At 40.9% G+C, this 23,714-nt stretch overlaps 2 protein-coding genes across 2 annotated transcripts; one reads left to right on the top strand and one right to left on the bottom strand.

Annotated features, from left to right (window-relative positions):
- Nucleotides 1–2,941: 2,941 nt before the first annotated feature.
- Nucleotides 2,942–8,528, bottom strand: CLRN2 (clarin 2). Its single transcript, XM_009819640.2, has 3 exons — nt 8,276–8,528; nt 3,648–3,827; nt 2,942–3,207 (listed from the first exon to the last, which is right to left on the bottom strand). Exons 1-3 carry the CDS (start codon nt 8,526–8,528, stop codon nt 2,942–2,944), a joined length of 699 nt encoding a protein of 232 aa, XP_009817942.2.
- A 1,334-nt stretch (nt 8,529–9,862) lies between these two features.
- QDPR (quinoid dihydropteridine reductase) lies at nt 9,863–20,752 on the top strand. The gene is made up of 7 exons (XM_059818002.1): nt 9,863–9,949; nt 10,208–10,300; nt 11,958–12,054; nt 13,750–13,890; nt 16,284–16,392; nt 17,822–17,905; nt 19,922–20,752. Exons 1-7 carry the CDS (start codon nt 9,863–9,865, stop codon nt 20,025–20,027), a joined length of 717 nt encoding a protein of 238 aa, XP_059673985.1. The 3' UTR covers nt 20,028–20,752.
- Nucleotides 20,753–23,714: the final 2,962 nt, after the last annotated feature.

Genomic DNA, 23,714 nt, shown 5'->3' with positions numbered 1-23,714 from the left:
GTTCACATTATTTTCCATGTAGGATGGTGGTTTACTTGTATAATACCACCGTGTCGGTCTAGGAAGACTTGATTAGGATCTAAGAGACAGCAGTAACAAACCCAGAGTGAAATCAAAAAAAATGAAAACGTGGTAATTGAAAATGAAAAACCAGTAAGAATGATTATGGTTATATTTTATCAGGAAAACTCACACCAGAATACTGGGCCATCAGTGTAATGTCAGATATATGCTTCTCTAACAGAAGCACTGTATGAAAAAGAACTGTTTGGAGTTTGCTGACATTTACTGTATTGTCAGTATCAACAGCCAAAGTTTCAGTGGCACTGAACATGCACTGGATTTTAATGTCAAGTGATCTGGATTATTTTTTTCTTTCAGAAATGTGAAACATAGATTATAAGTAATTAGCTTTTATATGTGAGAATCTGACACAACACTATGTATAAGAACTAGTTTGCTTTTCCATACATCTGTAACTGAACTTACACTGTTACATCAGCAGAACATGATGAAGGCGGGTAGCCGGACCTATTCTATAACAGTATATTGCACTTCCCACCTAACCAATCTTCCCATTAAGTGGTACAGAGAGAAATAACGTCTTACTAAGGACAGCAGTACTCAGAGACAATGACTGAGGGAAATTGCATCCATTTTGATTTACATTGTAAAATTACATTTTTTAACATTAAATTATAACATTATTTAAAGAATCAAAGTGGTAATTAGTTTCTAGCTTCATTTATTTTGGAGAGGCTCTTAGATACAATGAATAGTTTCTTAGTTCTTTGAAGAATGGCTCCATAGCTTCTCTACATCCTGCATGAAGCTTCTATATATTCTGCATGTACAAATTCAGTGGGTATTTTCAGGGTATATGAAGTTGTCTTTAATTTCATGGAAAGATAAGATTTGACCCATAATAGCTTCAAAGTTCTGGGCAGATACTGCTCATAAATGTTCTCATTTGGGATTTCAAATCATCCAAAGTAAAACGTACCCCCAAAGAAGTCTTCGTTTCCACATGTTGAGCATGCATATGATCATATACACTATGTGGCTATGTTTACACTGAAAATGTGTAAATAAAGTGGATCACACTTACATCAAGTTCCACGTTTTTTGAAAGGATTTTATGATATACAAGGGAAAGCTGAAAAGGTCTAAGTGATAGACTTACCTATTGTTAACCTTAAGATGTGCTTTGTAATTGTGCATCTTAACTATGTGGGATTGCATTTAACCTTTTTTTCCCAGACAAAATTTCCCAGGGCAAATACTCTATGCATTGTGCCATCGGTGTGTCTTAGCAGTGCTTAAACTGAGGCAACCTGTGCAGCTGAAAGGTTAGTTTAGCCTTGTATCTGTTCCATTCAGTTTAATTCATGCATGGTAATACTTCTGTTCACTCTAAAGTGAACTGAAAATACTATTTTCTCACAAGTCATAAAACAGTCATTGGGTGATAATGTTATTTGGTCATTCAACTCATGCAGCTACAATATCCCACAATAATACTTCATACATCTGCTGTGAGAAATCTTCTTTTGGAATGTTACTGCAGAGTATGCTTCATTGTTGCATAGATTCAAAACAAGAAATTAAAGAGCTGATCAGCCCAGCTATCCCTCTTTAACTTTATTTATACAGTGTACTCTAATGGTTCTTTCAGAACTACTGCGACCTATCTAGGAATCCAGTCCAACAAATCTTTAATCTTGTCCTTACCTAAGGACAAGATTGTAAGGAATTTTTGTATATCCTGACGTGTTCTTAAAACACTTTTAATTCTTTTTCTAAAAAAGTTACAATTTTTTTCAAAGAGCTGTTCACAAGACTAGAGTTACACAACTTAGTGGTCTGATGAAGAGTAACCAACTGCAAAATAATTTCTTTAATTTCCATGGTAACTTCTTTCATTCATCCAAAGTCATTCTTCAGTTATGTATAGGTTCCATTGCTAAAAGGTTAGTATGTGTTCACTATAGTAGTCAAATTCTAAAAATGACACGCTTAATGGCATATTCTTTTCTCTGAAATATTCATTACTCGTGACCCAAGAACTGGCTGAATGCCTGTCAAATTATGGTGCTTCCTAACAAAGTAACTTTTCCATCCATTTAACCATTTTTATTCATTTTAATACTGTTTCATCATACATCATATTTATTTGATTTCAGATAGACATAAGAATTGACAAGGTTCTGAAGACAATTAATCTGTCAGATTATTATTTTCCATGTTATCTAAAAGCACTATTACTTACATTCTGTTTACTTTACTTCCAGAAGCTGCAATGAAACTTTCATCTTGCAGCTAGTAATTTTTTTTCATAGTCTACTAGCATCCCATAAACCTTACTTTTCTCACTTCTTTACTTTGTGGGGTTTGATAATTTCTGTTTTAAAAACATTTCACGCATACTTAGCCTGTGCTTCCCCTTAACTTTAATCTCACAGATGATGAAGTTTTCTTTTTCAGTGCAGTATAACATCATCAAACATATCTTACATGGCCCTCTCAACATTTTCCAGATAATTCTGTGAAGGTAACTGGCAAATGTCCATTCTTTCTGTCTTGAAATAACCTTATAGTATCAAAGATTTGCGATACACAAATTTTCTTGCTAAATAAAGAAGACACTTGGTTTCGCTGAAATCGTATTTCACCTTAGTTTTCTAAAATATCTCAAAATGCAAATTTTCTAAAAACTGTGAACAGCGTATATTGACTGCAGATATTGGTCAGTTTTGAGAATAATGATATTTGTAGCATTTGTTTTTCCCGCTTTCCCACACATGTTAATTGCTGGTATTGTAGACTGACATCTTTGCTCATGTTTATACCAAAATCATCCATCCAAGTCAAAAGCTGAAGAGCCAAGAAGCTGTTTCTATCATGACAGTTCACTTGACCAAAGTAATTTTGTGTAGATTTATTAGTACATGATATCTTCTGCTGTAACATTTGCTTCTTCTGTTTTAGTCTTAATTTTAGGGAAATTAATCCCACTAATGGCTATTAGCAGCAAATTTACTGCATGTGCTGTGGCACTTGCCACACAAAGCCAAAAACAGTCTTCAAACTGTTCTTCTAAGATAACGAATTGAAAGACATTTTCCCGAAAATTGGCAATTCTTTCTGTGAGCTGATGAAGTTTCACAGCAGCCATAAAGCTGGTAACTGCAAGTACTATAAAACCACCTGCAACAAAATGAAAGAAGTATTCACCGTTGTTGTCAAAACAAGACAGACATTTTGGTTGTGCTTCAGAAGGCTTATTGAATACAACAGCAAGCATTATACAGAGTAGGGATAGACTTAGGCATGGCTTAAGCACCTTCAAAATGCTTAATCTTTATTGTATGGCCAAACATCATACCAGTGTTTGTAATAAAGTCCTTTTATCAGGGATGTAGAGCCTAAAGGCTGGCATTCACAGCTCCTGTAAAAAGTTGACTAGACACAATAAGCCAAGATGCCACCTGACAGTTCTGTTTTGATAGATGAGAATTCACTGCTAACTTCAATGTATTCACAAGTATTTAAGTCAAGGAGCTATTTAGTAAGGCAAGAGAAGGATCTTTTGCTTTTAACATTTTGTATGAATGTGACTGGTAGAAAATACTGGTTAATGATTTTACCTGCAAGGACATTCCAAAGGCATACTCCTGCTGGACCTGTAATAGCCCGGTAAGGAACTTTTATTGCATTAAGAATGCAGAATCCAAAACTGACCAGAGAAAAGAAAATGGCCACACAGAGGAACATTATAATCATCATGTGCAGGCCTGTATTCAGCTTTTTCACCATGTGTGGGAAAACTGTGAAGAAAAAAAAAATCATCTATTCAGTGTGTATCTTCTCTTGACAACAGTAAACATCACACTGTGCTGGTGCTACAAACTTAAATTATACTTAAACAAGACTATTTTCTACAGAGGCGATCAGTTCAGGTAGTTACACAAATCTTAGTTCATGATGCTTTATTTGTCAGTACACCACACAAACCAGGGATCTTCTACTACAGGAATAATCCTTTACACAGGGTCTGTGAATAAGGATTCAGGCTTAAGTCCTGTTTTATTTATCTAGTTGTGTTAATGTCTTTATTGCTGTGTCGTCTGCTGCATTCTCTTCACCTCTGCTCTCCATCCCAAACTCCTTTTTTTGAGCTTCCCATTCCTGTCCCATGCTTTTTATCTCATCCCTTTGAAGTCTGATAGTCCCAGTTTCCTTGCCGAGCTGCTTGCTGCCTAAAATAGTATCACTCCTTTCCGTGTTTATTTTCTCATATTATTCGTCTTTCTCCCTCTTCCTCTCTTTAATATTGACTCCAATGAGAGCTACTTGGATTTCATTCTTCCTAATCCCACAGCTTTCCACTTTCAGATTCCCTTCTTGGTTTCTCATCTAGTGTTTATGGCCCCTTATATGCTCTCCTGCTTATCTGGCAGTGTTTTAGTTACATCTGTAGGAAGCTTGTAAAGTATGGCAGTCAGGTGGGCTTTAGGTAAAGTGCTCACATGTTTTGCTGTAGGCATGAGCTCTTCCTCAGCAGCCTGTCGCTTGCCTGTCTCTAAAGAACAGTAACTTTCTTGATTTTGTCTTCACAGACGGAGTTACTTCGTTGGAGGGCCAGACTGGCCAGCAGCAGGGAAGTGTGGGGCACCTGAGTATTCAGTTTATCCTACAGCCCTTTCGTAACAGAATCAGAAGAAATGTGAGTAGGGAATTGGAGGTGACATGCTGACTGACAGGAAAGAGAGAAGCTGATCGAGAAGAACCTAAAATACAAGCTGATCAAGAAGAGCCCTTCAGCTATCATAGCACTGCACACTCATACATGTTTTGAAGAACTAACTGCCTAATTACTAAAAAGTTGCTAAAAGAAGGTACGTTATATTATAAAATTGCTTCCTATGCTGCATAACTGAAAAAAAAAAATCCAAACAAGCCACATAAAAAGTAGACAGCAATAATCGGTAGATGTCACAGTGAATATCAGACGTACAATTTGGTCATCATGACATGACAAAATTCTAGTAGGTTATGTAGAAAACTTCACACTGTACAAATTCCATACAAAAACTCATGATTCGACAGTTCTACCTTTTCAGTAGCTCATTCTGGGGTTCTAGTTGGGCCTGGTGTACATGGGAGCTACAGAAGAGACTCTGACAACAAGAAGAAAGAAGGGCAGTAAATGAGAATCAGAAGTACATATGAGAAATGGGAAGCCAGAAACTAGCGTGCTTTCTTACTGGAAAATAACTGGCAGTGTAACAACACGGCACACGGAATTTAGCCCTCTGACAAACAAGCAGAGTTTTTAGGTTTTTGTAAGGATTCTCTTGCCTTTTTTCTGAGGCTCTCAGCCAAGCCCCAAAGACACTGTTGTCCTAAAAAGAGGGATCTTTACCCAGTGTGCAAGCCAATCCACACAGTGTCGAGGTATTTCTTTATTACAGATTTGTGCAAAGCCAGGAGCTAGGTGATATTTCACAAAGCTAGCTCTGCTCCATACAAAAACTACAGTGTATTTATCCCATTACATGATTAACAGAAACCCGCCTAAGTTTACACTTATTGGTTAGTGATTAACACTACATTTGTTATCTTATCTACTAGTTGCATTTAAATTAGCACGCATGCCCCTTGAAGGTGTGTGGGGTAAGTCAGCTCGGTCTTCAGTTGAGTCGGTGGTCATGATCTCCCCCTACTGTCTTTTCCCCAGTTACTGCTGATTTCTGCTGACTTCACACTTGTATGGCAACTTTTCACCTTCATGACCTTCTAGAGCAAGAAGCTCCTCTTCATCAGCTTTCTCAGTTCCTTCTCAAGGGCGTTAAAGATTGTCAAACATGCAAGTTTATACAAAATAGCTAATTTTACAATAGGCCTGTTAGTTTAGCTGATCAACATGAGCAGTGAGCCTGGCTTAGTATGCAGAAATAAGAATCCTCAGGAAGGATATTGCCATGGAGGTTCCTGCATATTCAGCTGTGTTTGCTATGCACAGACAAAATGCCTGTCTTCCCCGGCTCATTCTCAGGGCTTGATGCAGCTGTCAAAACATAAGAATCTGATGCCAATTTAGATGCTTTAGGACTACCATAACAACCATGTGGGTCTAACATACATACCACACTATGTATGGGACAGCTCCAGAAGCAGCAGCTGGAGGCCAGCTGATACACCTTGGGGATTCTAAAATGGCACTGGACACCTATTATGGCAATTGAATCATGCTGTCACTGTCCCAGTTAAAAGAGTGTGACATTTGTAAGCCTACCTTAGTGAATGTTAACACAGTGAAAGGCGATGTGCTAATAACCGTGTATTACTGTGATTTGGAATTCCAAAGTGTCAGAGCTACTGCAGTACTGCAGCATATGAGGTGCTAGTTTTCTGTCTTGCTCTGTGCTACCTGTGCAATCCACTTATGCTAACACATTCCCCAAGAAAGTCTCCCATGTCTTGTTCCTCAGTAAGTTCAGAATGCTTGGAGATTAAGGGGTACATTCAAAGCAAAAAAAGTCAAGTCAGACCCAGAACCCCCGGAAGTCCTGCTGACCATTGTGCAAAAGTATTTAATGGCTTTGTGTACTATCATGATACCATTTTGAAACCAGTATTGTGAAAGCATCAAATCCGACAGAGCTATTAAAATATTTAAAAGGGAAGATCTCTGCGACACTTTTTTATCTAAATGCACGGTTGTGCTTACTGTACTTAATGACCCAATTTTACAGTTCTAACGGGGAGAATTCTTACTAGCTTCAGTGAGAGCTTAATTTGTCTACGGAGTATATGATCATGTCCTCCAAATACATAGCGACACAGCCCAGAGTAATGGAACATTGGGCCTTCCTCTCAGGTTACACAGTAATTAATCAGGAAGTTTATTAAAAAGTCCCAAAAGTTGTATAGGGATTTAAAGGAGATTGGCCACTTTTTTCCTCATTCTCTCTGACAGGATAGGGTGAAAGAACTGGGACTGTATTTCTGAATGCCCTGAAGAGGAGCAGAGCAGAGCTGGAAGAGCTTTGACCTGATGGCCTGTCTGCCAGACATTCAAACTCACTAGACAAAGCATTTGAGCACAACTGCTATGGCCATGTCATGAAGTTGCAGCCGCAGTCAGAACTTGAGCGAGACTTCATTATTGTAAAAGCAACTGGTCCAAACTCATCACAGCTTAACAACTGGTCATGTTGATCTAAGTTGAGGTTGCTCTGGTTCTCTTCTCCATTCCCTCTGAAGTCCCACAAACCTGCCTTCCTTCAAGGTTTTGTGTTGGTGCTTGTGCAGTTGTGTAGTCAGCCATGATCCTATGGGAAATGATTTTTTTCTTTTTGTAGGTTAATTTTTTGGCCATCTTAAAACTTCCTGAACTGCCTCACCACAACAACTACCAGAGCCATTGCAAAGGATGGGGCAGGGCAGCATTACTGTGGGCCAGGGAGAGGCTGAGACTGCAGCAGCTTCAACTTGTATTGGTTTAAGTTGCAGTGGATCTGCACACTGAACTAAAAATCTTCAAAGCAAAGTATCATTTTCACTACAGCACAGGATGTGTGAAAACTGGAAATCATCCAAAGTACAGATCAACATCTAAGTGCTTTTGAGACCTGAAGAAAATCTTTTAAGTTAAAAGGAACACATTTATAAGAATGTCTACATTTTTTAAGAGGTCAGCAATTTTTTCTCTCCAAAGTTACCAGAAAAAAAGGTAAAAATTTCTACAACATATTAATAAAGTTAGGAGTATCTGCTGTGGCAGACATCTGCATTAGGACAGCTGAAGAAATACAGAAATGTGGCCGACTAAATAAATCTGTACTTCTTAAAGGAAAAAAAAAAAGGGAGGAGTTCAACAGAGAAGGCAAGGACAGAGGCACAGAGAGATTGCAGAGCAACACTTGTCATAGGAAAGAGTCAGTCAAGGGGAAAGTATGATTTACAGGGTCATCTCCAAATGACTTTCACTCCCTTCACAAGACTAAAAGGATACCCTCAATCTAGCCCTAGGGATTTTTTTTTCCATCTTGATTCCAGGATTACAGAACGTAACTGGAAAATAAAAGCTAGCCTTAAATGATAGAGATTTTACATTCACACTCTGATCCCAAACCATAAAGACCACAAGTCAACCACAAATAAAAATTTAATAATAATCATTTGCATTCTGTAAGTTCTGTAAACAAAAAGAATAGAGTGTTTTTACAGTTGAACTAGATGTTAAAGAGTCAACTAAAATTGTACTTACTTGTGAATTTGGAATGCCGCCCGCCCAACCCACAATGGCGTATTTTGCCGCCCCGAAAGAGTCCATAGTAAATTTCTCCAATGAACTTCACCAGCTCTGGATCTGTGGCATTGACCAAATCAGCTCCTGTTTTGCAAAGGATCTTTCCAGTCATCCACTTCGGGGTCCCCATTGCAACAACAATCAAGATAAAAGACACAAAACTTATTAGAGAAGCCAAGGCAAACAAAGTCTTTTTAAAACAGCCAGGCATCGTAGTAGTTTCAAGGAATCATCTCCAAGGCCTCTGTGCAGCAGTCAGGCACGTTTCCCGGTTTTTTTTGTGCTCTGAAATCCACGAATGAATAGCAGGCATTTCAAAATGCATCTCCTTGTATTTCGAAGCTCCAGAAATTAATCTGTATTGTTAAAAATCAATTCTAAAAATATATTTTGCTGTGACAACATCCTGAAATGGTTGCAAGTAACAGCTTCATTACACTGTAGTGTGGTGATGCTTGTTTCTGCAGAAAGTAATCCTATATCTATTGCCTGGCTAATGTTTCATCAGAGGTTTAATTGTCCTGCTCAAATGACATCAAGTTCCTTACTGTAACAGCATGGGAGGAAAATTAGGAGTAGAATCCCTTTTTTTAGATTATTAACAATGTGTGTAAATAGCTGTGTGCAAGGGACAAAGCATTTAAACCACATAATTTGGCATCAGGATTCTGCTGGCGCCTCAGCCGTGTTGGGCTGCCTTCTCTCGGCGCCGACTCCCACCCTGCCTCTAAAGGTCACTGCGGGCGGTCAGAGCTATCCGGACCGCCCGTACGCCCCGGAGCGGTGCCCGTCCATCTCTAAGCCTCTTTACTGAGGTACATAAATGATGCTTCAGGATGCCGAGGCTTCACGTGTCAATCTTCCGAATTAAAACGGGACGCACACAGCTCCTCGCAGCCCGCGGAGGCCCGGCCGCACCTTCCCGCCCGCGGCGCGGCCCAGGGAGTGAAGCAAGCGGCGTAATTCAAGCTACGGGTGCGACCCAGCAGCAGTCAAGAAAACCGGCCGTAATTGCCTGCACTTCTACGGTTACTGCTACTCAAGACCTGCAGGGACCTTTGTAACCGCTGATGAATTAATCCTGGCAGTATCCCGGGGCGGCAGGTAACACAGCCCGGCGCTCAGGCCGGGTGGGGAGGGGCGCCGGAGGGCCGCCTTTGCCCGGGGGGGCGGGGGGTCTGGGGGGGTGCGCGCCCAAGACCGCCACCGGCTTTCGCCCCGAGCCCGGCCCTGGCGCTGCGGGCCCGGGGGAGCTGCGGGTGGGGGATTTCCTCAGGTAAAAGTCTGGCGGCGGCACCGCCTGAGCCCTCGGGGGCAGGCTGGAGCTCGGCCGAGGCACCGGGATTTCTCCTCCTCCCGGCTCTAGCACGGCCCCCGGGAAAGGCAGCAGCACAACGGGCCGTCCCCCGCCGCCTATGGCCGGCCGCTGCCGCCCCGAGCCCGCCCCTTGCGGGGGGTGGCCCGCATGCGCAGGTGGGGCTGCCTGGCCGGCCGGCGAGGCCACAGCCAGAGCAGGAGCTAGACCGGGACGGGCGGGCAGCGGGCATGGCTACGGCGGGCAGGGTGCTGGTGTACGGGGGCAGAGGGGCGCTGGGGTCCCAGTGCGTGCGGTACTTCAAGTCCAGGAACTGGGTAAGCGCCGGGCCGGGCCGGGCCGGGCCGGGCCGGGGGGTGGGAGGCGGGGAGCCCCGCCGAGGGGAGCCCCGCCGAGGGGAGCCCCGCCGAGGGGAGCCCCGCCGAGGGGAGCCCCGCCGAGGGGAGCGCCGCTGCCCCGCCGGGACGGCGCTCCCACGAGGGCAGCCGGCCGCCGGGCGAGCGCTCGAGCCGCGGGGCAGCGTCAGGCGTTTGGGAGAGCGGGCCGCTAACGCGCCGTTCCTCTCGCCGCGGCAGTGGGTGGCCAGCATCGACCTGGCGGAGAACGAGGACGCCAGTGCCAACGTGGTGGTGGGGGCGACCGACTCCTTCCCCGAGCAGGCCGAGCAGGTGGGTCAGCGTCGGGTGCGGGGCGGGCACACTCGCCGCCCGTCCCCGCGGGGCGGCCGCTGCCCGGGGAGGCTGTGAGAGCGGTGCATCCGGCCTCTCTCCCTTCCTGGTTCCCTCCATTCGCCCGTTGCCCGCTGCTGTAGTAGCAGCAGCGAGGAAGGCGCCTGTGGGGATGGGTCGGGCTCCAGGCAAGAAGCCGCCGCTGTGGGGCTAAGGAGCCCGGCCGGTGGCGGTCCTGCTGCCGCACCGTGAACCCGAAGATCCTAGCTTCGGCTCGTCGCTTCTTTTTACGTGTTTGTAATTTCCTTTTAACTGCATGCGTGCGTGAAATCACAGAATCACTAAGGTTGGAAAAGACCTGTAAGATCATCAAGTCCAACCATTACAAAAAAGAAAAACCACCACACCACACAGCACCATGCCCATCAAGTCACATCCCACAATGCCACGTCCACACACTCCTTGAATATCTCCAGGGAGGGTGACTCCACCACCTCCCTGGGCAGTCTATTCCATTGTGTTACCACTCTCTTAGTTAAGAAATTTTTCCTAATATCGAGTCTGAATACGCAGAAAAAGCTTGATTTTGGAGGTTCAGCACGTAAGGCAGTTGGTGACTTGAAAAGTCGTGGACTGAATCAGATGAGTATAAGTAAGATGGATTCGGACATCTTAAAATGCAACGCTTCTTTCTAATACCCTAGCTCTTAAATGTGTTGTGTGTAAGTAGATGGTACATTCAAAGCATGCAAACCCTAAGCCCTGATGGGATCCCTGAAGAATGCGCTGGTTTCCACAAAGGTGAGCATGGGAGAATCAAAGCTAGCCTAAAAGCTGTTTTGCTTTGTTCTCGAGAGAGAAGATTTATTTTTTCTTTTTTAATTTTAACTTTTGAACCCATTTCTCTTATTGACAAACCGAATCACTAGCCGATGTTTTCTTTATATCTACACAACTCTTAAGGCTTTTCAAGAGTAATATAGAATGTTTGCAACGTATTTTTCAATCCTGAGCCTTTGTGAAAACCAGTGGATTTTCTTCTTTTGTTGAGAGATGGATTGTTTGCTTTTTGCTTTAGCTGAGAAAATTCATAACCAACAAATTCATTACCAACTGTGAAGTCTTATATTTGAAAAAGATACTGGATATCTAAAAGTATACAAACTCAAATTTAGCAGCAAGTATCAAACAGATGGTTGTGGTCTAGATAGAAGCAATAAGAAGGCTAATCTTTAGTTGTTCATTTATTGCACTATCATCAAAAGTGACACCAGTCCTGGTCAGACCTGGAGTTTCATTTCCCGTATTAAACAGCACCATACCCAGAGAAGAACCTGTCAAAAAGTAAGTCGCAAATAAAAGTTTTTGTTAATGATATAGGTAAGGGTCAGACCTTTCGGTCCTGCTCGAATCAGTTATTTCCAGTGACGTCATGCACTGTACGGTCTGACTTTCATCTATAGCTATCTTTCAACACAATTATTTTATTCTGAGTTCATAGATCATACATGTTAATTTTCTGTAGCTGTTTAAAGTACTATGTGTTGTGTTACTCAGTTACATAACTGGAAAAAAGTAACTTTAAGGCAGTCTTGATACTTACCCTTTACCTTATTAGTCCAGTGGTTTCAATATGTTTTTGCTCTATGTATTGAAGGTGACAACAGAGGTTGGAAAACTTCTTGGTGAAGAAAAGGTGGATGCAATCTTGTGTGTAGCAGGAGGATGGGCTGGAGGCAGCGCCAAAGCTAAATGTAAGCCTTTGGTCCATGAATGCTAGTGAACACATGAATGAAATCTAAGAGGAATCCTTAAAAATCATGGTAATAAAGATATTTGAGATCATCTTTCTTCCTGAGTCCAGAAGAGGACATGAGCGTAGAAGTACAAAATAGCTCAGTCACGGTGCTTCTCAGTGCTTCTCTGAATTTTTGCTGTCTGTCAAATTTGCACAGTGCTTGGTATTCTCAGTAATACTTTTTGATGCATCAATTTTAATCAGAAAAATCTTGATGCAGTTTATCAAGGGGCTCAGCATTATTATCTATGAACTAACTTTTGCCAAGGTTACCTGTGTCAGGCAAGTTACAAAAGACAGTGGCTGGGTAGAAACATAGATGTTGTTGCCTAATTCATTGCTTTATGCATAAAACCTCCGTTGCCTCCTGCAGTTCTCTGAGCCATTATGGTGCAATACAGTATTGGAAGGAGCTGTCTAATGACCTGAGATCATGCTACAGAAAAAAGCCTTCAGTTTTAAAAAACTTTTAACCATGTAATATTCAGAATGAAATTTTATACTTTACCCACTAGTGTAGAGATACAAGGAAAAAAAACCCCAAACCTTGTTTTTTGTCTGGAGTAAATCTGGTAAAACATGTCTTTTTCTTCCCCACTTCCAGTTTGGACATTACAGGCAAAGATTTATTTTTAAAGAGAGACAATATAGAAAGGCATACACACTTACACCACAGTTGCATTGTATTAGATTGTTATTGGTGTACACCGTATTTTAAATAAGGTAATTTATCATAATAATTTATAGTGATGTTATCGTTGGGGTAGCAGGATGTTTTGGGATAGGTGGTCGGCTTATGTCACAGTTACTTATGCATATTCCATATTGTGTTATGGAAATGGTTCTTTCTGAATACTAAAATCTTTGATGTGGCTAGTTATTGTTTTTCTTCTCTTCCCATGCAGATACTGATAATAAAACCAATGATGAAAGTTCAGATTTTGCTTTCATTTGAAGTTACTGGTGTACCTCCCCTGGTAGGCTGCCTTGCCAGAGGTTGCACTCCAGTATGTAGGGGCACTGGAATGGACGCTTAATACAGTGCAGATGCATTCATCTTCAGTATTCCATACCAGCATACTACTGTCAGACAGACAGATTGTTTCTTGGTTTAGGAAGTAATCTGGTGATAAGAAATTTTTTTTTTTTTTTGTTCAACTCCTTTATCTCTTGGAGTCTTCTATCTGCATACTAATGGAGCGTAGCTCCTTTGCAGCCAGTGAGGAAGTTACGGAAAGAGACAGATCATGCTACTACAAGGTGAGATGAGGCTAATGTGAGAGTTTTGAGATCCTTGACACAGATCGAAGCCACCCCTACAGGAGTTTTAAGAACTTGGAAATCTTTGAACCATTAATGGAGAGCTGATAGAACTATCTTGTGTTTGTTTATTTTTTTTTTATCTCTGGTAGTGAGAAAGCAAATAATTGCCTGGAATATATGTTGTGGAGCTGGGACTCAGATCCCAAAGAGAAGGGAGATACAAAAGACACAAACTGATATTTTACCCAGTGTGGAAGTAGAAAATGGTAGAAAGCATGTTTTCATAGTCCTGTTGCATGGTGCTGTCACACTCTGCGTGACAGTAAGGAAATTAGAGTTAGAAGTCTTCTCTCATTTAGTTAACATTACTAATTCTCTTCCTAATCAGCTTTATACAAAAACTGTGATCTGATGTGGAAGCAGAGCGTTTGGACATCCACTATTTCCAGCCACCTAGCCACAAAACATCTGAAAGAAGGCGGCCTCTTGACTTTGACAGGAGCTCAAGCTGCTTTATGTGGAACCCCAGGTAAAATGCAATGCATGATAACTGCTGGGACATCGGCACTTACAGCTGTCTGTTAGTCTGAGCATTCTTTGTGAAGCAACAGCTTGACTCCCTAATTTCTTGATGTCTAGTACAAATGGAAAATTGCTGCTGAAACACTTAAGCAAAGCGTAATTTTACAGGTAGCAATACTGAGTCTCTTGAAGCTGCAGTGCAAACAGATAGAATCACTATTTACATAGTATCTGACATGCATTGGTGAAATGTAATTGGCTAATACATCATACAGTGAAAAATGTTTGGAAAATATGGAAGAATAGAAGCACACAGCAAGCTGTAAGTACAGTGCTTAAATAAAGTTAAATCTCCTATTTGTGTTCCGAAAGGCAGAGTCCTTAATTACCCAATTTTTTGGTTGGTGATGACTCAGCTGATTCTGTTAAATGTGCTTATCCTGTTCATGTTCTGATTCCAGTCTACCTTTGCTTCAGACAGATAAGCTTGTTGACCTTCAGCTTTGCCTTCCACTAGCTATTTAATACAAACTTTATTTAATTTTTTCGTCTTGCTCCTCGCCAAGTTGGTCTGCATGGAGGAAGAAATCTGGGAGCAATATAAAAGTAAAAAAAAAAAAAAAAAACAAAACACTCACACACAAGCCCACAGGCAGGGAGAGGAAAGTCTTTGAGACAAATACTCTTATTTCCCAACCTTTTATTAGTGTGACCTCAACAGTATTTTGATGAGACATAGATACAGAAGTTTTAAAACATATTATAAAATTTATGACTATTCCTGCAAGCTGCGTCTAAAACTGTTCAGGAAAAATATGCTATATTTTCTAGATAATGATTTATCTTCTATGTTTACAGCTGCATCTGGCATAGTCTGAGGATAAAAGGCTTATTTTATGAGACTAAGCAGATGAATAATTTACTGTGTACTACTGACTGACCATATACAAATGAAAAAATGTGAACTCTGGCAAACTGTTACGGTTTTTGTTTGGGTGGTTTTGGGAGGTAAGGGACCACAACCCAGGAATCAAAGTGATTTGCTTTCATGTTTTGAACTAGCTGGTTTCAATGAGACTGGATTTTTCTAAAAAACACAGCAGTGCTTTGGGCAAACATATGCAACTTATTAACATCAGGAAGAATTGGGAAAGAGTGGTTACCCAACTTTTGCAAATATGACTTGTTAGGCTAGTTACTACCAGCTGTAATGCAAGGAATCATCTTTTTCTTGTTTGCTCTTAGTGTGAATTTTTTTTTTTTCTTATGTGAAAATGTTGACTCACACAATGCAAATTGAAGAATACTGAAAACTTATATAAAAAGTTACAGAAACAGTCTGACAGTGGCTAAGAAATGTAGAAGCATGAAAAGGTTTAAGAAGACTTGGAATGTTTGGTTTAGACAAGAGGGGAATATGATAGAGATGCAAATATTTTTGTCATAACAGTAAAATAAGTTAGCTACTGCTGCCCATGATTCCTCCCAATAAAAGTGGATGTTATACTATGTCTAATTGAATATAATGGAAATGCTTCTACAATGCAAAATTACCAGTGTAACTTTGATACAAAATACTTCCTCAGGAACATTGGAAAGGGGTTGTGTAGTTATGTAGATGGGTAGAAAGGCATCCAGTTGTAGTAGACAAAATACATCTCTGTTTTCCTATGTGCTTAATCTGTGTCTAGACTGCTTGGCAGATACATGCCATGAGACATGTCGGACCTATAGCACCCTGATTGTCCGGATCTTGTACCTGACCAGTGTGCCTTATGCTCTCATTCCTGTTGCTCTTACACTGCTAAGTACTGTCTGCCTAGAAAGCAACAGTGTTTAGGAAGAGGTTTGCTTTACCTGCGGGTCAGTTAGTAATTTTCTGCCATGAGGGGTTTTTTTTTTGTAGTTTTCTCCAAAGGGCCTGTCAGACTTGTGTTGCTGACCAAGTGAATTACAGTTCTGGAGAGAAGTGAGCTGTATCTGTTTGGGTCCAAACCTGCAAATACCTTAGTCATATGATTAAAATTAATGGATGATTGCCTTATTAAATGCTATGAGCATCTTCACCCTTACTCTATTAGATTTGTAAAGTTAGCCCTGTAGGTCCCATCCTTCGGGGTACATTTGGGTTCATTAACTAAATGTACATAACTCAGTAAGCTGTTTATTTCTATAGTGCTGAGTAAACTGACTTCTGTGATAGTTCCTGGATGTCTAGTAACAGCTTTTTGTTCTTTCTTTTTTAATATGTATGTTTTGATATGTTTTAAAAGTCTGATTCTGTTCTGGCTGTGGTAAGTGGTCTTAATATTCATCAAACAATCTGAGTTTCTGTCATAGTACTGATGATATTGAGAGCTGGTTTGATTGTGCTCTAATTTGCCTGTTTTTAATTGTTAGGGATGATTGGTTATGGCATGGCCAAAGGAGCAGTGCATCAGCTTTGTCAGAGTTTAGCTGGTGCCAGTAGTGGCTTGCCGTCTGGTTCTGCTGCTGTTGCTGTTTTACCGTAAGTTGCCTCATAGTTGCCTCTGCCTGTGTTGTTTTATTTAATTACTGCTGTAACCTAGAGTCACATGGATATGCTTGCAATGTCCTGTTTACAGTGCATAAACAGCTTCTCAGACCTACTTGCAGTTTCACAGAGAAAGAAGGCATCTTGAATGTATGAACAAAATGATATGCAAGTCACCCTAAAAATGATTAAATTATTTTCTTTTCCTTTGCAAAACAGTAGTGGATGTTAGGATTAAAATTTGATTTGCTTTTAACCAGTTTAACTGTAGCCATGCATTAGCATGTGATTTCTTTTTTTTATTTTTTTTTAGTATAAACAACTTCGAAAATGAGGTGAGCTATTCAGCTCAGTTTTAGATTTAGCTGTGTGATAATAGTAAAGCAAAGCATTACTTGATGAGTTTTGACTTGGTTAAAGATGCAAAGATGCTTCTTCATAAGGTGCTGCATATCTATGCTTGATCTGTAAAATTAGGTCACTTTGAGGATCTGTGAAACGAAAAGGTTTAGCTTGTATTTGCCAGTCACAGCTTTCATTTTGAAGAGGAAAGCTAGTAAAAGTGGATGGCCTAGTAGGTCTTCACTGTGTAAATTTATTAATTCTGCTGCAAAAATTAAAAGTATTTTTCTTGCCACATCCACATCTAGTTCAGGATCCAAAACTTAATCCCAGTACAGCACTCTAGTCTTTGGAACGCTACCTGAATTCTCCCTGCTTTGTTTTCCTCATATACACAGTCTTACGTGCACTTCTTCAGGTCAGAGAGCAACGGCATTAAAAGTGTTTGGATAATTGACACCACCTTCTACAGAGCTTTACAGACAGGCAGACACCAAGATCACTGGGCTTCTGGGCATTCTGCACTGACATAGTTCTCACGCAAAACTCTGTTCTTCAGTGAATTGTTGAGAGAGTAATTATACCTTGGATTGTCAACAGCATCTCAGTGAGGGAGTTGTGACAAGTTCACCCCCTTCATATCATTGTGTGTAGTGTAAATAAGTAGCATCAAAGTCAAAACTTCCTATGCTTGTGCACTTAATCTCTGCATTTGCAGCAGGTGTGAGGCTATTTGAAAGCATGGATGTAGTGCATGTGTGCTGTGTAGTACATGTGAACAAGCATATTACTGCCATTCCCTGGCTGCATGAGAGAGACTGCAAGGGAGCTGTGGGCTAAGTGATTGCCCTAATGGGCTGGATGTCATCAGCGAGCCAGGAAGGTGAGGGGTTATAGCTTGGAGCCTTTGATATACGTTGAAACTGATGGCTATGTGCTGTTAACGCATGTAGAGGATGCAAGGGAAATCCATACCACGTGGTATAAAATTCAAGCATATGTTAACAGCAATGAATAGAAGCAGGTGGTGCTCATCAGAAACATGTTGTATAAATAAAAGGCTTATTTTTTTTAATCACAGGGTTACCTTAGATACACCAGCAAATAGGAAGTCAATGCCTGATGCAGATTTCAGCTCCTGGACACCCTTAGAATTCATTGCTGAGTGAGTATCCATGTGATAACTAAGCAATTCCTCACTGTTCCCTCTTGCTGCTGCATCTTATTGCATGTTCTTTCTAAATAGCTGTCTTTGGATTTGGGTGGTTTTTTTCCTCTGTCATCACCTCATTGTGTATGTTTCTAAATCACATTGGGTTTATTGCACAGGCTTCTTAACTGGAGAAAATTAGCCCAACTCCATCAACTTCAGCATCTCTACACCAGTTATTCCGACAAGGGACATAGCCTTAAGCAGTTGGAAGCCAGAGAATCTCTTAAACCCTGTAGACAAATTAAATTGCAAACAGCAGATGCAGGAGTCAGTAGTCTGGCTTAAAGGTAAACTGCAAATAGGCATGTAAACTTTGGTGGGGATTTTTTTTCTTTTAAACACTCTTTACTGCCCAGTCTATGGTGTGTTAGTTCACTTCTCTCAGCTGGCAAAATTCCTGCTCTTGTTTAGAAAAATTTAGTTGAATATTTTGCTTACCATCATCCACAAAGGCTTGTCCTGAATGATGTTGCAAAATGCTGAAACTTCAACTGTAGCTTATTTAACAGCAGGCTGAGATTATAAGGCTTACTGTTTCTCATTCCTCTCAGTTAGAGAAGGTGCAGCATAAGTACTGCTTTCTGCAATATGATGGGGAGTAGCAAAGATTCTGCTGAGGGTGAGCTGTCAAAAGAAAGAAAATAAGGACACAACTGTCTTGTCTCTGAGAAAAAAACAAGATGAATCTGTGTATTCATACGTTGTAAAGGGCTTTACTTTTACATGTTTTTAGAGTCTTTTGGAACTGACACTGAAATTGCATTTACCTATTGCTAATGGTTCAGAGAGTAGTTCAGCTCTGACACTACATTTCCTTTGTTTTGTGATTTATTTTTTCTAAATTGGATGTCAGAGTTGGAAATGTTTTTTGTTGCGAGAAGCTGATGCAGCTGTTGGATGTGGCTCTTTAAAAGGGCCCCATCAATTGAATTTAGTTGGCCTAAAAATGTTCAAAAAACCCCTTTAATTTATTGTGCTCCAGAGACTGCTTATCCAGATGTTGTGGTTTTACAAATTCATTTTTTTAAATTTTAACTTCTAAGTATTTTTGTCCTTATGGGAGAATTAGGTTGATTGACTTGTTTTGTTTCTTGGGTTCTAATTCCCTGAACTTCAAATCCAGCTTTGAAAACTGAAAATCTCACTGGCTGTGGAAGAAAAACATCCAGTGTTGTTAAGTGTTGGTAACATCTGCATCTTGGTAAGGATGTACAAAATCTTTTCCTGTATGGCACTTGAATTTTGTGCCCTGGAAGCCGTTGTGTCAGATAGCAACTGCCATGTTGGAGCATCCTGCTATGTCTGCAATATTGGAAGGGTTGATGGAGCTGAGAAATATGCTGCATTTTCTAGATTATATTTTTGAGTAAGGAATTTATATTACATCTTGATAAGAAGTGTTCTGGTGTGCTACCTAGAAGGAGTCCATCTTACTCAGTGCTATTTTGGATGTCTTAAGGCTTTCTGTGCTTCTGCCGAGACCACTTTCACAGTTAAATATCTAAGTGTTATAATGGCCTGTTGGCAGAGTAATGGGTTTAGCAACTCTATTTTAGCCATAAATCGTGTTTCTGATACATACTATAAAGGCAACTTAAGTAGCCTTTCCTTCCCATTTTCAAAATTTTTTTTTTAACTTGGGGAAAAAACTTGACGCTTTGGCTTGCCACTTTGACATTTTAAGCTCCTGACCTTTTCCTTTGAGATGTTCTGAAAATCCTGTGTGTGCACTGTAAAGCCCTGTGGATTTCTCTGGGCCTCTGTCCAGCTCTGAGAGTCTGAATCCAGTGACTGCATTGCTAGTTTACAACATACATAGAAGTCACTGGAGAGGGCAATGGGAAAAGACGGAAAAGTAATAGGCTTTATCTTATGCTTCCTGTCAATATACCTGATAGTAGGTAGTGGATAGTAGGTATAGTAGGTTTCCTCCTCCTCACCCTGTTTTATTCATTTATTTTAAAACAGAACCTTTTTTGACTGGGTAACAGGAATGAATCGACCAAACTCAGGGAGTCTAATCCAGGTGATAACTACAGGAGGGAAGACTGAACTAGTTGCAGCACACCTTTGATGTCGGTCACTTAAGATGGTGAAACTTCAGCAAAGGAGCAGCTATGGAAAATCTGTCTGCCAGTATAATTTGGATGGTCTTCTCTATCCAGTGATTGTAGTTATGCCATTAATGGAACCAGATTTCAAGTAATATTTCTGTTCTGTCAGTTGTGAGCTACCAGCATTTGCGGGCTTTAAAGTCTGTAGATGTCCTAATTCTGAGCATTATATGTCGACTTACCTGTTTTCTCTGAAGTGGGAGTTGTGCTCAATTATGTTATACAATCACATACATAATGGTTGGATTTTTTTCTCAGTAAGTGTTTCTGGCAACTTACTGTGAGTCTTTCAGTAGTCTGTCTGTCTTTTTCTGTCTGAGAATGTAACCCTGCCCTGCATATTATGTTGGCTGTAATTATAGGAAACGTTCCAGTCATATATAATGTCCTAGTCTTGTAATGTTTTTTTTGTGAATGTTCCAGTCAATGTTTGAGTTAATGGAACTGTACAGAGATTACTCACTCAAGAAGTAGTTCCTAATTTGCCTTACAGTTTATAAGCTGCTATCGGGCCTGCAGTTGTAGGATAAAACAGTTGTTCTGCCAAATGATTAGTATGTCTTTGTGTTAGTCATGATGGTTCTTTGCTTTCTGAAAAAGCAAAGTGCTGAAAAGAAGTACTAGAAAAAGCATACGCACACTTCTATTTGAATATGGAACTTTTTGTGCTAAATAAACGTATATTGGTTTATGTACTGGTCTGTCTCCATCACTGTAATCAGAGTATCTGGATAATGTTTTAATCAGTTTAACTGAATTCACAGTTCAGTTACGGCAAAGGGCTTCATTTTTTGCTTATTTCCTTCTGATCATGCTGTGTAAAATATATTTCTGTGGGAGAGATGCAGAAGAGCTACTTGCGATGCCTAGAGGCAGGCCTTCAGCTGGAGCAAATGTTTTCTTTAATCCAGCTACATTACCTGGAAATATAGTTTGGTTGCAGAGTGAAAGTATTGCCTGTTCTGAGCATAGGCTTACATGGAACCAGTACTGTCAGGTTTTTTTGGAACACCTTGAGAACAATTGAACATGCGAAGTTGTATGTACATTCTCTCTACCACTTTTTTATTAACTTCAGGATTGTGTTTGGGGAAGGATTTACCACCATGAATTGGGGAAACCATTCCCCTCTTCCCACTAGGAAAAGCTCATGTGTACCCATGTCACTTAACATGGTCATATGGCTGCATGATTGGCCTTTTTTGGTGTGACTGTCCCTTTACTTGTTCTGCTCTGCTGGATGCAAAGGTGTAGAGGAGAATTTTTATGTCCTGTCAAGCCAGTCATGAACTGTTAATTCATGAAGCTGCTTTTGATTTTAAATGGAAGATTCGCAGCCATACCATTTGACCAGCAATTTCTACAGGCTAAGAGTACAGACAAAAACTGCAAGGCAGTGATAAGGAATGAAACACTAAGGTATTACTTGATTATTCTGGAAAAGGGAGGAGCTATCGTGCTACAAGCTTACATGATTTGAAGGCTTCCCTTTGCCAAACTAGCTGTATTTCCAAGTTGCTTTCAAGTTGCTGTGTTGTGTCTTTTTGCAAACATCTATTGAATTGTATCTTGGAAGGTCCCTGGAGAGCAGATCAAACTCTTGAATGGTGAAGGGAGCACAGCTGGGCTTCCAGAAATGCATTTCTACAGCTGTGTAAGAGCACAGGGCCAAGGGCCTAGCAGGCTGTATGGCTCAGGGATATTTTTGCAGAACTTGCTCTGGCAGAAGATGGTAACACAGCAAATGGGACTAAGACGAGCAGAGAATCTTACTTGCTAAGGGCTACAGGGGCTTTTCAGGCATCTTTTATCAATTATGCACATGTACCTGGACCTTAATGTTGTTATTAATAACCTGGTGAAAAAGGCAAATGGCTGGTCGTTGGTCACGTGGAATTAAGTTGAAGGTTGTGACTAACCAACCCTGAGATTATACAGGAGGAAAGAGAAAAACTAGATTTAAATTTTGGTAGAGAACGAAAGGTCAGAAAAAGACAATGAGGTGCAATAAGTGCATTTCGGAAGTTAGATTGATTCCTCCTCCTTCAGTAGAAAGACCTGATGGTCCTGCTAGGAAAACCTGAGGCAAATCTGTGGTTCTGACCTAGATGCTTCAGGTATGCTCTGCCACTGTAAACTAGAGATAGGGCCTTGAAAACGGGGGAGGTGTCTACAGTATGCTAAGGAGAGGGTTGCTAAGCTTGTGGAGACCTAACCTGGCTAGTTGTCTCCCTTCACATCGTATTGCACAGGTCTAGAAGCAGAACAGCTGTGTTAGGACAGTGCTGAACATGAAGCAGTGCCACCAATCACTCTGTGCTGCTGTACGTGTCCAGCTCTAGCTCCAGTGCCGGTTCAACGCCTCACAGGGGTCTGCTGTGCCTATCCTGACTGCTGCTTTCACCCAGCTAATTAAACAAAAGGCTATGGTTATTGTAAGACAGAGCAGCTGTATAAATGCATGAGATGGAAGAAATCCATGCTGAATGGCATGCAAACATAGTGACAGGAACATTGTCCTCACCTGAGCTTTCCTTCTTCCACTCTTGCTTGAAGGGGGAAGAATGGTAGAAAACATGAGCAATTTCTCCATTCCATAAAAGGTGTCTACCCCAGTGTGACCTCCTTCAACTTGTACTGGTGCCTAGTGGATAAGAAGTGATACAGCTATTGGGAAAAATAATATGTTGACTGCAGCAATGTAAGAGTGGTGAAATATGCTGACTGAAACAGTGAATAGTGCTAAAACATAATTGCGAATGGGAGACTGTTGACTGGATTATTATCAGTTGCAGGTATGAGTGGAAAGATGAAAATGGCATTATTGAAGCTTGAGAGTGAGAATGAAGGTGTTGGCAAGTGTATGTCAAGCTTGCTGCTAGAGGTGAGGGATTTAACCTGGGGAATTTAATGGGAAAGAGGCTTTACATGACCAGTTTCATCCCAGGTCTCTACAAACTTTATTCCAGTTAAGTAATTGTCTAGGAAAAAAAGCCACCCTGACACTGCAAACATCTGGGTTGCCTGGCTCCTTCAGGAGGCTCAGAGAGCTGTTGGTGCTGCAATGAGAAGGAGAGATGTAGTCTGTGGGAACTGCAGGGAGTTAATCCATGCTAAACACACACACAACTGGAGGCTCGAGGTCTGTTGTGAAGATTTTCACAGAATCACAGGATGGTTTGGGTTGGAAGGGACCTTTGAAGATCATCTAGTCCACCCCCTGTGCCATGGGCAGGGACAGCTTAGTGCTTCTTGCAGAAATGCAATACCTGATGAATTTCCACTCCAGTGTTGTTGAGAACCCCCAAATTGTTCAGCATATTTTACTATTTATGTGGCACCATCAACATCAATGTAATACTGCAGAAGAAAGTTTATCCTCCTTTAATTTAAGGAATGCAATATTTATTAATTTCTTAATATATATAAGCAGCTGAATTTACGATTTTTTCATTTAGGACTGTACAACTGGTGTCATATTAAAAAATTCACATGCATAGATCCAATTTAGTAAGGCAGTTTTCTATGCAACCTTCTTTAGAAGATGCGTACTGCTGTTTACTAAAGAAAGAGGTCAGTGAGGTCTGGGTAGAAATAAAACACAAATCGTTCTGCGCAGATCAGTCCTGCTCTTAGGCTCTAACTCA

This window comes from Gavia stellata, chromosome 5 (genome assembly GCF_030936135.1).
Source record: "Gavia stellata isolate bGavSte3 chromosome 5, bGavSte3.hap2, whole genome shotgun sequence".
NCBI classification, from domain to species: Eukaryota; Metazoa; Chordata; class Aves; order Gaviiformes; family Gaviidae; genus Gavia; species Gavia stellata.
This window is presented reverse-complemented; position numbering and strand designations above follow the sequence as displayed.